The 16,437-nt window shown below is 41.9% G+C and overlaps 1 protein-coding gene across 1 annotated transcript; it reads left to right on the top strand.

Annotated features, from left to right (window-relative positions):
* Positions 1-3,994: 3,994 nt before the first annotated feature.
* Positions 3,995-13,292, top strand: LOC133915972 (3-oxoacyl-[acyl-carrier-protein] synthase II, chloroplastic-like). Its single transcript, XM_062359416.1, has 13 exons — positions 3,995-4,654; positions 5,661-5,863; positions 5,959-6,162; positions 6,261-6,371; positions 6,484-6,579; positions 6,657-6,702; positions 6,833-6,912; positions 7,095-7,163; positions 7,257-7,341; positions 7,453-7,607; positions 7,704-7,784; positions 12,217-12,276; positions 12,791-13,292. Exons 1-13 carry the CDS (start codon positions 4,483-4,485, stop codon positions 12,905-12,907), a joined length of 1,479 nt encoding a protein of 492 aa, XP_062215400.1. The 5' UTR covers positions 3,995-4,482; the 3' UTR covers positions 12,908-13,292.
* The last annotated feature ends 3,145 nt before the right edge of the window (positions 13,293-16,437 follow it).

The following is a 16,437-nucleotide window of genomic DNA, read 5'->3' as shown; positions in this document are numbered from 1 at the left end:
TGCTCTGGAGCTGCACTGTCGAGGCTCACCCGTACTGCAGTGGCCGTGCGGTTGAGGTCTTGTATCTCCGACATCCCTCACACCGACAGAAAAGGCAGGTTGTTGGATTTCTGAGTCAGCGGCATTTGAGCCGTGCCTTACCTCGATCATCAGTCCTCTTCATCGAGTTGCACTGTGAGCCGTCCTTTCCCTTTCTGTTCTAACTGTATGGATCCCTGATATATACATGCTCTGTGATGATCTATTGTGTTGAAATTGAATTAGAATAATGAGTACAACAGAATTGATCTTGGTGCTCTGATTATTACTATAGGCAGTGCTCTGTTTTGTTCTCTGTTGAGTGGATTTTAGTGAGCTATTTGCTGAGGCTGAATCCTTCTTTTCAGTCACTGCCAATTGTTTGCAATGCCTGTACATGAGGTTTGCTCCTTGATCTCAGTACATTCAGATATCTTAGTTTGACAATCTGTCAGCCTTACTTGAGGTTCAGCTGTTATGCTGACCTCTGTACAAAGATCTCTATCTGTTCTGAGTTCATTTTCAATATAATTTTAATCTATAGCTCTGTCCAGGTATTTGTAGTTTCTAGAGCATTGTATATCAAGATCTTTTCTAGGTGTGATATCATATTCTAATTCAATTAGTGATAAATCTAACTGATCAGTTTGGGAGCAAATCTTCATAGATTTGGGGCCAACTGTTGTAAATGATCTGAGAGCCATTTCTTTTGTATCAACCTGGTCAGTACTGTTTCAGATACTTGTTTCATAATTTCTGCAATTATTTTTCTGCAGCCATCTAAATTATGATCATGTTTTTAATATATGGTTCTTGCTGTTTTTGTTATGCTGGAATATGTATATATATGCTCATATTATCGCACATACTACAACAGACAGTACATAATGTTGTTTAATAACAATGAAACTATCCAACACTTGTTTTTTATTGCCATTTTGTTGAGTTTATCTAGAGGTAGTACAAGTTGCATTTGGACTAGAACCACCTAGAAGCGTAGCCTAGTTTTTTAGAATTTGGTTGAAGAATTTTGACTAAAAAATGAGGCTCCCAATTTTGGTTGGGCTATATGGTTGCGAAGAAATGATGTTATTTTTGACAAAGCAAAATCACACTCTTACATATAGGTTATCTTCGGAAGAATCCATTGGACATGTTTTTGGTCTTTGTTGTGAAAGCAGGAGGCAACATAGGAGTGGGTGAAGTGGGCATGCCTCATCTTAGAGACGAAAATTATGAAGATTTTCGTCAAGTATGGTTGGATGTTTACTAGAAAATTTTGTCCTTAAGTTTTTTCATTCATGTATAAGACTTTTAAGTGTGTACAATTTAAACTTTGTAATAATGAATTGTGCGGTCCATGCTTTATGCAAAGGCCTCAATAAAGATATTTCTCATTAAAAAAATCGACATTATTTCCACTCCTTGGCCAACATCACATGTATGACTGAGTTTGATGTTGGGATTTACTGGGTTTGTTTAATTTTGCAAATCATGAGGTTTGAGAATGTATGGTCATGCTAGACTATAAATCTACAAATATACACGAACACATACTTATTAGAAAATATAGAGACTGCACGATTAATTCGACTCATTATATGCTTGCTCAAGTAGTTTCAGCCCGACAAAAACTGCTGGACTTCGATGTCGACAAGGACAAGAGATGTTGCTAGTAGCTTGAAATGCGGACTACATCAAGCTAGGTACATAAAGTGTGTACGAGACATGAAGTTCAAATTGGACTTCCAACCTTACGCACGCTCTTAGCATGGGTATGAACACTTGTTTCGCATGGATGCTACTACAACATGGTATCCCATTGTGAGCATATTCATAATGGGTCTTGGGTAAGTGTAGAATGCGTTTGATTATTTTCAGCTAAGCTTCAGTGAGACATCAAATAGGTGTCGCGAGTTTCACCTAATTTTGGGAACTGTGTTTAAAGTTTTTCAGTCGTTAACAAGTACTTCCTCCGATTGCAAATGTAGATCGTTTTAGACTTTACATAAAGATTAAGAAAGTAGATCAAATGACATTGTTACCCTTCATTTATTCTGTATTGGAAAAGATCACTTATTTATTTGTGAGAGTGGTAGCATTTATTAAACAAGGATAAGACGGGAAAAAAAGAAAAACATACATAGAAGTTTGAGAATGACTTATATTTAAAGAATAGTTGAGGAGACTAAAACAATCTACATTTACAACCAGAGAAAGTACTATCATAGAACGTGACCAATAAGCACTAAGGGCCTGCGCTCTAAAAGATAAGTTTGAGAATTTGTTTGTTTATATGGGAACAATCTAAAAGCTTGCAATGGACCAAAGCAATATTACCAACCGATGAAAGGAACAAAAAACACAATATTATTATAAAGGGAAAATGTAGTGCTTTCTCAATCGTTTGGCTTTTATTGCTGCATCTCCTTAAGTTACTTTCCTGCTACTAAGATGTTGTAATTTTGTTCCTTTGTGTTATTGCACAGCTCGACCGCTTAGTGAATTTGAGTTCCTTTCACCGGTTGTTCAGTTGCAAGTCGAAAAGGATGCTATAAAAAAATATTTTGGATTTTAATTTGCTTGAATAAAAGACTATAAGCTTTTGCTTCCAAGTAAATGCCTACCAACTTCTACTATGCCCTCTTCTTCACTCCACTATCCACTTTGTGCCTCTTAAGATTCACCATTTTATTGGGTCTCAAGTAAATCCGTTAGAATCCAATATAAACAGAGAAGCGTGGAACATACAGTAACCTTTGAAATTTGTCTTGTAAGTTGTATCTAGCTCGAGCTCAATAAGGTTTGATAAGGCTCGAGATAATAAGTATTATAATTTTTATTTAAATTTGCCAACCTATTAAGTATATATGATTTTAACTTTCCTTACGTATCTACAAAGTCTAAAGAGATGTTATAAGAATTAGAAAAAAGAGATCATCCTCAAACCTACCTAGGTGACCATATAGAAAACCAATTAAGACGGCAAGATCTACTCGAGTTTTCTTGAGATTTCTTTCGTTAATAAACTTGGGCGAGTCAAACTTGAACTTACTCGAGCTTGACTCGAGCCGAGCTCAAGCCCATCCTAAACTCACCTGTCATCATAGGCTCGCTCGAGCTTAGTTCGATTTTTTATCAAACTCAAACCTGACAGGACAAGCTTGCTTGAGCTCAGCTCGTTAACAACCCTACTCATCTAGTCGCAATATTACCACTCTCCAAACAATGGCATTGTTACCCATCCTTTTATTGTAAACCACTTTTTCTCCTATGTTTTTGTTACCCTTACACGTCAGCGCCACTATCGAAGCATACATACTAATAATTTTGCACTTTTCACTTGCCATTATAAACCCCATTTTCTTAATTCTGCCACTCGTCACACTTCATTGTAATCCTCCTTCTTAGTCCCCTTTTATCGTAGGCTCCTACCAGCCACCGTCAAAGCATCGAACATTTACGACCAGGGGTCAAGAGGTGGGAATAAAATTAATCATTACTTATGTCATGGTACAAGATGTGGACAAAATGGTCAAATACATCCTATATTATAAAAAAAAGTTCAGAATATCGATGAATGTAACTGTTGGATAAAATCTTACTGTTAAAAAAGTTATGAGGTAAAACAATCTTTTTCATTTTAAAAAGATAGTTTTATAGAATTCTTACGCACATGGAGTATACATCTTAAAACAATATTGCAAAAGTATATGCCTTATACTTTGAGACGTATGAAACAGCTACTATCACCAGCTACACAATTCCAGTCATATTCTCTGTCCTCATGTGCCCTCCTAATCTCTCTCCGCTTGTTCCAACCCATCAATCTCAAGGGAAATTTGGCGTCTCTCTCCTCCTGTTCCAAGTTCCAACCCATCAATCTCAAGGGAATTTTGGCTAGCATCCAAGAACCCTACCTGGCCTCATCAAAATCCCAAACAAACATCGCCTCTCTCTCTCTCTCTCTCGTTTCCACACACATAATACTACTACAGGCCAACCAAAAGTTCCGATGAAGAAGTCCAAATTCTTCTCAAAATAAAAAGAGTGAATTCTCACCCTTCAAAAAGGGTCAAACCCCCCTCAAAAAGGCCCAAAAAAAAGTTTTTGCCATCTGTGTTGGATTTCCTCCTGTATTAAACTCCGCCGCTTCCTCTCCCCCCCACCACGACCACACCTCGCGTCGAGCACCTGCCCGTCCCACCACCTCCCAGATGCGCCCAAGCCTCCTCCTTTCTTACTAGAGCCCACCCGCCGTCGCGTCCCCCCCCCTTCCCCCCCCCCCCCCCCCAACTCTCACGAACCCCCCTACCTGCCCTCATCGCTCGCTCCCAGTACGCATCTCACGCTCCTCGGTCCTTGGCGTCGCCGTTTCTTGCGCCGGCGGATGCGCTCGCGCCCCCGCCGCGAATCCAGGTGCCCCGCGTCCCCGTCGCACCGCCAGGATCTAGGCCGTGAGCAATGGCGGCTGTGGCACCACCGCTGTGCACCTGGCTCGTCGCGGCATGCTTGTCCGCGGCCTGCGGCGCTGACGACAAGGAGAAGCAGCGGAGGCACCGCGTAGGTGGCGTCGGGGGACTGTTCGGCTCACGCCGCCGCCTCGGTGCCTGTCGCCGCGGCGGGGCGCGTTCTGGTGAGGCCATTTTCCGTTTCTTCTTGTCAAAGGTTTCCTTCTTGCTTGATCGACTGTAAACTGTAAAAATTGCAATTGGGGGGGGGGGGGGTTACCGCATCGGTAGTTTCACCGCGGGGTAAAGGTGCGAGTTTTATACGTTTTCAGGTGTCACATCGATCGTGTGCGCATAAGGGGGGAGATGATTACACCATCTTCAACTATATTCCCTTGTTTCGTTCTCATGTACTTTATTTTCTCTCATATTTTTCCATTTAAAAGGATTCGTAAAAGGAAAGAAGAGAATCCTAGTGGAGGGAATGTAAGCTGTTGGAGCGCTGAAAGGAACTTGAATCTCTTTACGAAGGGAATGAGACTCGCGAAGGGAAACTGTTGAAGATGATCTTATACCATGTCCTGCTTTGTTCTGGCATCTTGGTCGTGATTTTTCTAATAGTTTCGGGCTCGCTGTATGTTGGTGTGATTAGCGATTACATATGCGTGGTGCATTTTCTTGGAATGAATTGGTAGGTCTGTAATCGATAGGTTTGGTTGCCTTAGCTTCTTTAAACTTCTGATAAAACCTAGGATTTTGATCGGCGAGAGGAAGTGTGCCTACAGGGAAGTTTCAGAACCAATTGGAAAATCTGGTGTTGTTCAAGACAACGAAACTGAAATCTTGTGGAGGAAATTGTCCATCCTGGAACTATCCCCAGCTTGCATAACTGTTGACATTTCAGCAGTCATGCCTGGTTTTGTCTATGGTGCCATTAGTTCATGACAAGCATACCAGATGAAATGTGTGAACAAACCAACCTATATTATTCATCAATCTTGGTGTTTTATTCCAATGCGTTGAAATCTTACATCATTTAGATGACCAATAAGTTGGTGCTTGAAGAAGTATCCAATTGATATAACATCGTTTGTGGGTGACACCGCCTTTACTTTTGTCTGCTTCTACTTGTCGTACGTGTTTAGTTGCGTTAGTTTTCTGTTGTCTGAATGAGTTTTTCGTGAACTGCAGGAATGGCCATGGCTATTGCTTTGCATCCTGAAAGGGGAGCTGTGGAAAACAAGAAAAATGATATCAAAAGGAGGGTGGTTGTCACTGGCATGGGTGTAGTGACGCCATTAGGCCATGATCCCGATGAATTCTACAATAACCTTCTACAGGGTCTCAGTGGAATAAGCGAGATAGAAGCATTCGACTGCTCTAACTATCCCACGGTATTCATCTTCTTCTTAAGGATAATTATTTGAGGTTCATTTTGCAATTTAGCCAAGGAATGTTTATTCTTCTTGACATGTTATCTTTCATATAGAGAATTGCGGGAGAAATCAAATCATTTTCGACAGATGGTTGGGTTGCACCAAAGCTAGCTAGGCGAATGGACAAGTTCATGCAATATTTGGTAACTGCTGGAAAGAAAGCATTGGAAAATGCTGGAATCACTGAAGAAATCATGAACGATTTGGAAAAATCAAGATGTGGGATTCTCATTGGGTCTGCTATGGGTGGCATGAAGGTAAAGATTCTTACTATACATTATATACTAACCGAAAAGGGTTTTTTCAACACCTTTTCTTTTTAATTTAGCTCAGCTTCTGATGCTATTTTGAGCAGGTTTTCAGTGATGCGATTGAAGCATTGAGAGTCTCCTACAAGAAAATGAACCCATTTTGCGTACCTTTTGCTACTACAAATATGGGTTCTGCAATACTTGCTATGGATCTGGTGTGCTATATTATTCTTTCTTTTATGCTATTTCAATACTTTTCTCAATTCTCATTTGTTACTAGAAATCATATTAAAATTCGTAACAGCTGAAATTAAATCTCATGTGCAGGGCTGGATGGGCCCAAACTACTCTATTTCTACGGCTTGTGCTACCAGTAACTTCTGCATTCTGAATGCAGCTAATCATATCAGAAAGGGGGAAACTGTAAGTAACTTTATTTTCTTGTGATCACTTCTGCAATATGAGGATTGTCTAATTGCAATTTTATCCTAAACATTCAGGATGTGATGCTCTGTGGTGGTTCTGATGCACCAATCATCCCAATTGGTAAGATGCACTCTGATTATTTGAGATATCTTCACTCCCAGTTGCTATTATTTCATTTTTACCTGGACCTCTATTTTTCTCATGCATATATGGAGTTTACTGTTTTGATCATTTGAACTTTTAAATTCAGGATTGGGAGGTTTTGTGGCCTGTAGAGCTCTTTCACAGAGAAACAGTGATCCAACAAAAGCTTCTCGGCCTTGGGATGTGGTTAGTAGTTTAAGAATACTTTTCACATAATTTCTACTTCTTAGCCAAATAATTTGATTTATATGCTAGTAAAACATTTGCTTGTACAGTTACTGGTTCGGTTCATGTATTTCTTTGACTGATAAATGTTTGAATCAGCAAAATTCCTCTTCATCTCATTATTCTTTTGTTTTGTGTCACAGGATCGTGATGGATTTGTCATGGGAGAAGGGGCTGGTGTGCTTGTTTTGGAAGAACTTGAGCATGCAAAGGTTTGATTCATCCATTTCCCTTCAGCTTATTTGTCTGGTTGATTATGCTGATTTTATTTGAACGTTACGAGTTTCTGATTTGGATTTATGCAGCAAAGAGGTGCGGAAATATATGCTGAATTTTTGGGAGGAAGCTTCACATGTGATGCATACCACATGACAGAGCCACATCCTGAAGGTGATTTTTTTTTTAAAATATTGTGGTGCATTTGTTATTCCATTCTCCTATTATCTTAATATTTTGGACTGTTTTCATGCTAATATTACATTTATGCAAATGCAATATCAGGGAAAGGGGTTATTCTTTGCATTGAAAAAGCATTAGAAGATGCAGGAGTAACGAAGGAAGAGATTAACTATATAAACGCCCATGCAACATCTACACAGATGGGTGATTTGAAGGAATTTGAAGCTCTCATCCGTTGTTTTGGCCAGAATCCTCAGGCAACTTCCGTATTTCAGAAATGTTCTATGTTTTTCAGACCTAGAATCCTTCTGTTCTCCTCAACTGAGTAAATGATTTGCTAATATATATTGCAGCTAAGAGTGAACTCAACAAAGTCAATGACAGGCCATTTGCTAGGAGCTGCAGGTGGAATAGAAGCTGTCGCTGCTATACAAGTAAGCAGGTTATTAGGGTTCGTTGTTTGTTTTTCTTATATTGTTACTTAAAAGTTGCTGTATTTGTTAGGGGACTGTAGTCTGTATCTTTATGGGTTCCAAAATTTAAACATCTTAGTGTGCTATCTGCTGATATATTGATCCACCATGCCATTTGTCAAGGGCAGTTAGTGCAAGATATTCAAACTACAGTGCTTGTTATTATTTGGAATGATTTGGCAATTCTGCACATGTAGTGGAGTCAAGTTAGATAAAGTGTCTGCACTAAAGCTGGGTACAAACCTAGGAAGCATGGATATGTCATAACTGGTATGGTGATATGCAGATGCCAAATTCCCCAAAATCACTAATACAACTATATGGTAACATAGATGCCAATTTTTCCAAAATCACTAATACAACTATATGGTAACATATATGTACTAAAAAACAAAAGGTAGCTGATAGTCTGATAGATAATGATAAGTGTCAAGCCGTGAACTCTCAAGTGCAACTTATACGTTTGGGCAACATAATAGAGTACATCATGATAGGATAACGTTGGCCATAAATTACACAAAGTGATGCAAGGTGGATGTCAAATTCTCGAGTTTCCCAGTTTCTGCACTCGTTTGGAGATTGACTTTTGCTGGGCATACTACCAAGAAGTTGCCATTTTTTTTCTTTTTTTTCTTTGTTATGGAAGATGACCTGATAGTCCCTCGATATGTAGCAGTCTACTATCGAAGGTTTATTGGTATATTATACGGTACCCAATACAGATAAGCTACCTCAGGGAAGTATCGATGCTGAAACTATGGCACTAAAGGGCATCACATTATCGCATTTTCTTAGTCATTCGATTTCTCGTCCATTGGACACTGATGCCCCTAAAAGGTTAGTAATTCACGAAGTATCTGGACACGGAGAAGGTTCCCCCGAGTCGTCTCTGAGAGGCGACTCTGGGGCGACACTGCGCCCTAGCCCCCTACACTGTGACTCGATGGCACCAAGCGGTCTGCGCGGCCTCATCTCCCCCTCGCCCCCTCCTCTCTCTCTCTCTCTCTCTCTCTCTCTCTCTCTCTCTCTCTCTCTCTCTCCACAGTTCGGGATCTTGTGGTGGTCGCGCTTTGTCGTGGCTTTGCCGGCTGGATCCGATTATGCTTGGCCTCGATCTCGCTTCTTCCACTAGTCTTGGTGGTCTCCATGGACGGATCCGTGGGGGGCGCCACAGTAGCGGCGACCACCAGATGCGCCTTGGGCACGCACGCGGATGACGGGCTCCTCTCTGTGGTGATGGTGGCCAGCGGGCTGCCTCCTGGTGAGGGTCGGTTTTGTGCGCCCGTGTCGTGGTGGTCGGTGCCATTCCTGTGGTGGTGCTCGCCGCCGTGTGCTGCTGTGCTGGTGGGGGCGCTCACTGTGTGCCGTGCTGTTGTGTGCTGGTGGTGGTGTTTGCCGTGCTGGTGCGTGTGCTGCACTGCTGTGTGTTGCCATGCTAGTGGTGGTGCGTGCCGTGTGCCGAGCTGCCTTGGTGCTGCACTCGCCGTGTGCCGCGCTGCCGCGAAGGGGGAGCTCGCGGGCGTGCTGGTGGTGGTGCTCGCTGGGTGCCGGGCTGTTGCGTGCTGCCGTGTGGGTGCAACTCGCTGCCGTGGGCTGCCGTGGGGCTGCGACGGGTCTTTGTGCTCGTTGTGCAGGTCTGGGTGTTGCGCCGCGCCGGTGCTCCGCAGGGCCGACCCTCTCCACCCTTCTGTGCTCACCTCCTAGCCCCCTATCGTTGTCTGTGCTCCTCACCTTGCCAGATCTGTCCCCTCTCCTCTAGATTTGGCCCGTGGGGAGCTCGATGACATGGTTGTAGCTCGGGGTCGCGCGTGTGTGATTTGCCGCAGGGTTTCTGCCTGTGACTTCTAGGTTGGGGTGCGGGGGCCATGGGGAGGCGTTGTCGGGTTGCCCCCCCTTCAGGTTGGGGACTCTCCTAGTGTACGGACATGTGATGGCGGTGTCTGTAGATGTCGTTTTCCTGCTTGGAGGCGTTGCAATGGAGGTTCCTTCCTGGGTTCGAGTGGCTGCAGGCTTAGGCACAGATGTGGATCTTTCGGCAGCGACTTCAACCACATCGAACCTTCAGTTCATTGGACATTCACTTTCGTCGGGTTGTTTGCCTCATTGGTGTTGCTCTCCGCATGGGGCTAGCCATGCAGTGGGGAAGTCAGAGCTGTTGCGTCGAGGGTACGACAGAGCTTGACAACGATGACGCGGTGCACGGCTTTCCCTCGCGGTGGAGTCGGTGGATTGAGGCAGTAGTTGCGGATCGCTGTAGGAAGTCGGCGCTATAGTTATGCTTGGCAAAGATAATCTACGTGGGTTTCCGTCAGTCGTAGTGTCCAAGTGGTCGTTGGTGCGCCCTGTTTCGAGCTTTTGTTCCCGGCAAAATTGTAATGGTTTTTGGGTCCGGTTTCTCTTATAAACTGAACCAACTCTCTTCTTCTAATGTAAAATCAGCAGAATTCATACTACCATTTCGAAAAAAACCGAAGTATCCAGATTCTTCCAGAAGAATATCTTGATTTCTAACTGGACTAGACATGCAAGAGAAAAAAATTTAGATTAGTGAAACAGTGTAAAAAGAAGAGTAGGAAATTTCATTTTCGGGATCCATTATTTTACACACAAATACTCTCTCCAGTAAAATGTAGGTGACATTTTGGGACATGTGCATTTAGTGTTTTAAATTTGGCATCCGGTGCCTCCAAATATTTAGACTCCACATACGAAAATGATGTGTATATTTTTTTGAAAAGTATTTTCCAAATGTTATAATTTACTAGGTTTTTATAAATGTAATGCAACAGAAATTAGTAGCTAAAGTCGTGTTTTGGAGACCTTGTTATGGTATATATTTTTCATATTACATATCTACAATAGTGTTCTAAATTTTTTATAATATATATCAGAAAATAGTATAATAAGAGTGCTTTCAGAAATCCACTGCATGAATGCAGTAGCTAATGCATGCTTCGCATCAGGCCATGGTTATTTTTCTAATGCAAAAGATTCAGAAGGATTAGTTGTCTTGGTGATCAGCAAATTTGCATGCTAAGTGTGTAAACTAGACCAACCTAGGAGGAACTAGGTGGCTTTTATATTAAGAATTAGGCACCCAAATTCACGACGAAGACAGAGTTGAACTTGGGTGGTCTAGGCGTATATCCACACCCTCAACCAACTGACCTAGCCTCAGTCTTTTTTGTACTGATGAATGATGATCATCACTTTATTGTACTGATGATCCTCATGTGGGCCCATGGCTGTTGCATTCATGTTCCATGAATCACATAGAACACTTCCATTTGTTGTTTGAAGTGAAGTCTCAATCCTATCAGCCAGTTTCCACACTTATGGGTGTCCAATTTTGCATGGCTATGAACAGATTTCAATTCAGTTTGTACCTAGAATTTTTGGGTAGAGCTGTTTACTACTAGTTACCTAGGTACCACGTGATGTGGGTACCCATTAATGGTAGAAAGTCTTTTTTGAGCTATATTGCCAACTTTTGCCTAAATATTCATGAATTCTGATCACTGATCAGACTTGTGTGTCAAATGTAGGACCACAATAATATCAGCAGTGTGACAGAGTTTACCACTAGTTACTGGGCATTTTTGTTTATGTAGAATGGACGGAAACAAAATAAAACACCATCACACAATTAACATTTGCAGCACCAGCATCAGATGTTTTTAGATGAAACGCTAACCTTATAAGGCCTTCATGTGGCATGATGTCCTTGCGAGTCATCTAGGCAAACATAATTCCAAAGTATAGGGAATTCGAGTTATGTTCTTGAATCTTGACAAGAAATTTGCGGTTTACTATTTTCCAAAGTACAAAGTTTACTTCCAGAGTCCATTTTTATAGTCTAGTTTCTTTTAGGGGATGGACGGGAAAAGTTTTTCCATGTGTAACTGAGCTTCCACCAGAAGTATAATCAAATGCCTTCGAATGCAGGCTTTGTAACTCTTATGGGTTAACTTCGTTAAGGGCATCTAACTCTGGGATATCATCATTCAGTTTCGGTATCAATTAGGAAAATTGGTATAGCGCATGCAGTTTTTCGATACTTTCTGTGTAACAACTATTTGATCCCAATCTAGACGGTCGCTAGACATGTTTTGCCAAGATGATGAGTCTGTCATCAGAAAATACTAAGTTCGCTGTTTCTCAAAGCTCTGGGAGTGTGTGATAGGCTGATAGCCAACAACCAGCATTTTGGTATTTGTTAGCATGGCAACATGGATATTGATAGCATGTTAGGCTGTTAGTTGTTTTATTATCAGTTGTATTATAAGTATGTACTAAGTGTCAACTTTGGTGAGAATATTTATCAGAAGTCTTGATGCAAATGATATTGATCTCCTCATGTTATCATCATGGTTTTCTATTACTCTAATTGCAGGCTATAAGAACAGGTTGGATCCATCCAAATATCAATCTGGATAACCCGGAGAAAAATGTGGTAAATTTTCTTTTTGATTCAGAATTTTCCACTCTTGAATGATGAACCCACTTTTGGACATATTTCACCAAATTTAGCATGTATTAGACCAATTGGTATACGGAATGGTAATGCCAGGTTGATGTGGTACAGTTGGGGCCTTCTTGTTTTTAGTGAAATTGAAAACGAAAGAACATACTTAGTGAAGATCTGCAGTGTTTCATTGAAGCGAATGGATCATAGTTGGTTTGCACGTAGTCAACTTCAATAAGCGTGTTTTCAATTCTATAGCTTTTGTCATAAGATATTGTTGATCGTTTTTTAATTTTATTGTTATAGTTTGGTCCAAACAACAAACTAGGCTTAGGTTATGGCAATCATGAATTCCTGTTTTAACTTGCAGTAAAAGCTAGGCTCCAATCCTGAGCCCGTCAACTTGCTCGATTAAGAACTAACATAAACCTAATTGTGCTATTATTTTATTCATCTATTTCAAGTCAATGTCCAATATGCCTTTTTTTCCATCTTGACTTAGGATGTCAGCATGCTAGTGGGTCCACAGAAGGAGAGATGTGATGTGAAGGTGGCGCTATCAAACTCATTTGGATTCGGCGGGCACAACTCATCGATTTTGTTTGCACCCTTCAAGTGATCTCTGTTGACGATTTGCTTTCTTGTGGTTGGTACACATCGTGGAATTGGGACCTTTTATAAGACTACCAAGCTCGGCAATTTTTCCTGTACTGTAAAACTACGAAGAAATCCAAGCTTTGTAGAATATATTGTCATACAACAGACGAAAGATAGCTGTTGGGGTTCATTTGTAATAGAAAAGCGAAACTATCCCAAGGGAGGGTGTGTCCGTTCAGATGTACCAGGTGCCATTTGACCCATTTTATTTTGTTTCGGATGCTTATTGTATTTGTCATATATGAACTTTATTGGGGGCGGTAATTTTTGGTGTAGCCGTTTGCCCGACAGATACAGTGATTTTCTTACAGATTCAGCACAAATTGCCTGGTTGATCTCTTTTTGCAGAGCACATAGGTGCTGCGATTTTACTTTTACTTTTTATTGATGTGCTAGTAACTGTAATGAATGAGCTGCTGTGACATGAGCACCGAGGGTATGCTTGATTTTCTTGCTCACTAGCTTTGCTTGGTAAGGTTTGGCAAGACAAACCTTCTTGAGGAGAACTAATTTGACTCTTCCTTAAAAGTAAGGAAATCCTAATTCATCTTGCTTAAATTCAAACCAACTAAAAAATCAAACGTGCTTGTTTGTACTTATAGGTTAGGGTGGGTCAGAAAACCAAACATACCTTGAGTTGCTGTTTTGATTTCTTTTCTTGGGATGATTGATGAGCAATGTAATTGAGAGAATTTTACAATATGCAAGCATAGCTTGTCAATTTTGCATTAGTTTCACAGGAGGATGTGCTTTAAGCTTGGTGACGATTTTGATGATGGATGCGATAGTCCGCATCAGGCACTACTAAACAATTTAGTAGCTCTAATTCATATCAAGTCGTCTTAACATAAGAACGGCAGAACTGCTCACACGTGATCTCGACAACCGTGATAAAGGAATTAAACATGCGAAACGATAACTAAACATGTGAAACAATAATGGATTGTACAATCTATGATACGAACATAAGACAATAGTATGACTGATTAAATGATGTAATCAAGATACAAGGGTGCTGTCTAGAGACTCAAAGTTCTGAAAAGACGAACTCAACGTGATGGTCTAATGGAGATCGACTCCGGCATGGAGGCGTGGAGATGGTGACCAGCGACATGATGCAGGCGTGGGGCAGCTAGGGTGGTGTGGAGGCAGCGTGATAGGTGTAGGAGACCTAGGGACATCCTCTGTGGAACGAGCTAAGACCGACTATCGCTTAGATGACAATCTAATTTAATAGTTATTACTTGGTGTTTTTTGAAAACTTCTTTAAATGACACTACATAGATATATTGTGGTTGAGATGAAAATCCAGTGTAATAGTTGTTGCTTGGTGTTTCTTGAAAACCTCCCAAAACAAATCACGTTTGAGTTGACTCTGGAATGGGTCGTTTGGAGCAATTCTCGTATGCCATCGGGGCTGATTACAGTCAGCTACACAGTCATTCCCAATCGTATCCCAGTGCATTGTTGGCTCTTTCTCATGTGCAAATCCCAGACCATCCTTGTTTTTTCGTCTACAGCGTGCAACAAATTTTGAAAATAGCTATTTTATATGGAGCTAGATATAACTATCATCTTAATATAACGTTGAGAGTTAACGCATACAGTCTAACAAGATAACAACTTTATAATTGAATACGTTTTCATTTGAAGTTGTTTAATGCCTAAAATAATATATCTATGGCGTTTGCTTGGTATCTTTATAGAGGAACGGGCACCAACGCCACTCACTCACGGCACGACATGGTGGTGGGATGGCACGAAATTTATGGTCGGCGGCACAGGGAGGGAGCACAGAGGGAGATGGCATCAGCGATTTGGGGGAAATGGATGGGGATGTGACGTTTTTAGTTTGTATAGCTTAGTACCAATCATGGGGCCACCTTGGCTGTTCATATATGATTGAAATAGAATCATGGACAGTAGCAAAACCCAAAAGAAAAACTTGGACGGTTTTGTGATTTTTGAAAACTGTGGTGAAAGAAAGGCAGTTGATTTTTTTGTCTGAATTATTGTTTTAGGAAAGTAAAAACTCAAAAGAAAACAATGCTGTTTGTGGCTCAAACCCATAACCCCAAATTGCAAGGCAACTATTCCTTGCCTCGACATTGCGTAGCAAGGCCTGCATTGTCGTGACTGCTGAAACAACTCTACTGACGCAAATCAAGCACAATTGTTTAAAAATCTTTAGAAGGGGGAGTAAAGGCGAGAAGAACCTCGTATGATAATTAGTTGAGGTCTTGCATAGCTGCATGCATGCTTACATTTCCGATCATGCATGTCAGGCTACAGCAGATTCTTCTGCCTGCCTCGAGCCTCCCTCCCTGACCCTGCCTGTTTTTACCTCTATGACTTGTCTGGTAGCCTCAGTTTCTCTAGGCTCTATGTACTTTAGTAACTTTACAGCCAGACTGAAATGGAATGCATGCTGTAATGGGGTGAAGTATATCAGCAGGAGTACGTGAAACACAAATGCGTGCATGCTACCCTCCCTCACTGCATGCAGTGTCAGCTAGGGTGGGACAGCAACAGCAGTGTCTGCATTGACATGCACGAGTCACCAGAGAGATGCATCGGCATCGCAGTGTGCCGACCTAGCTAGTTGTTTGATGACGAGATCCTATAGATGTATATATATTGAAGCAACACTGGTCAAGTTGTGCTAGAGTATATCCTACTGTTATAATAGGATATGATTTGGTTATAATTGATTGTAATATGTTAGATACGATGCCGTCTTACATCTAGGATTATCATGTGACCAAGTCATGTACTCTCATCTGTAGATCGCGAGTACAAAGCCTCTCACCATTGGGAATGAGGTTGTCGTTGCCGCGCTTCTCCAGGCTACCAACATAGTCACTTCAGGCCGTTGGTTCCGCCACACCTTCAGTCTTCGTCTACCACAATCTCATCACCAGAGTCACAATTTCTTCCCCGACTACACTTCATCTACACCGACAACCGTGGGTTGCACCAACACACCCCTCTTCTCCGCTCTGTGTGCCACAACCATCCTCGAGGCCTTCTATGCTAGTCCCTCCGACACTGGCACACAGTTCTTAATGGTCTCCTTTGCACGTCAGGTACTGGCAATACTGATGCGTGCGTTCCTCCCTGACGCATCCCCGGGCCTGACAAACTCGGTGGGGTGCCTCGCCTTTGACGGCTTTGACACCATCTCCTTTGGCATCGACCTCGTCCATCATAATTGCCTCGATCATGTTACTGTCTTCTTCCAAGGTACATCTTTGCGCCCCCCGGCTCCATGGCATTTCCTTGCGCTCGTGGCTTCATGTGCGGCTACCTCGCTCTTGGCTACCTCGGCAACAAAATGGCTATTGTCGGTGTAATAGGTAAGGGGGTGCCCCACCCAGAGGGCCCCACGTTGCTACATATCAACCAGCGGGCGAATACTCTCACCTTACGACCAGGACAAGGGCTCCTGCGACCAGTCCCTTGGTCGCAGAGCAGGCACTCACATAACTAATG

This window comes from Phragmites australis, chromosome 4, assembly GCF_958298935.1.
Source record: "Phragmites australis chromosome 4, lpPhrAust1.1, whole genome shotgun sequence".
Classification (NCBI taxonomy): domain Eukaryota; kingdom Viridiplantae; phylum Streptophyta; class Magnoliopsida; order Poales; family Poaceae; genus Phragmites; species Phragmites australis.
This window is presented reverse-complemented; position numbering and strand designations above follow the sequence as displayed.

Bases quoted from the DNA above. Each gene is read 5' to 3' on its own strand.
- LOC133915972 (XM_062359416.1), top strand. From the start codon at position 4,483: ATGGCGGCTGTGGCACCACCGCTGTGCACCTGGCTCGTCGCGGCATGC. The intron at 6,580-6,656 runs GTAAGTAACTTT...CTAAACATTCAG, and splicing joins ATATCAGAAAGGGGGAAACT to GATGTGATGCTCTGTGGTGG. The intron at 6,703-6,832 runs GTAAGATGCACT...TTTTAAATTCAG, and splicing joins TGCACCAATCATCCCAATTG to GATTGGGAGGTTTTGTGGCC.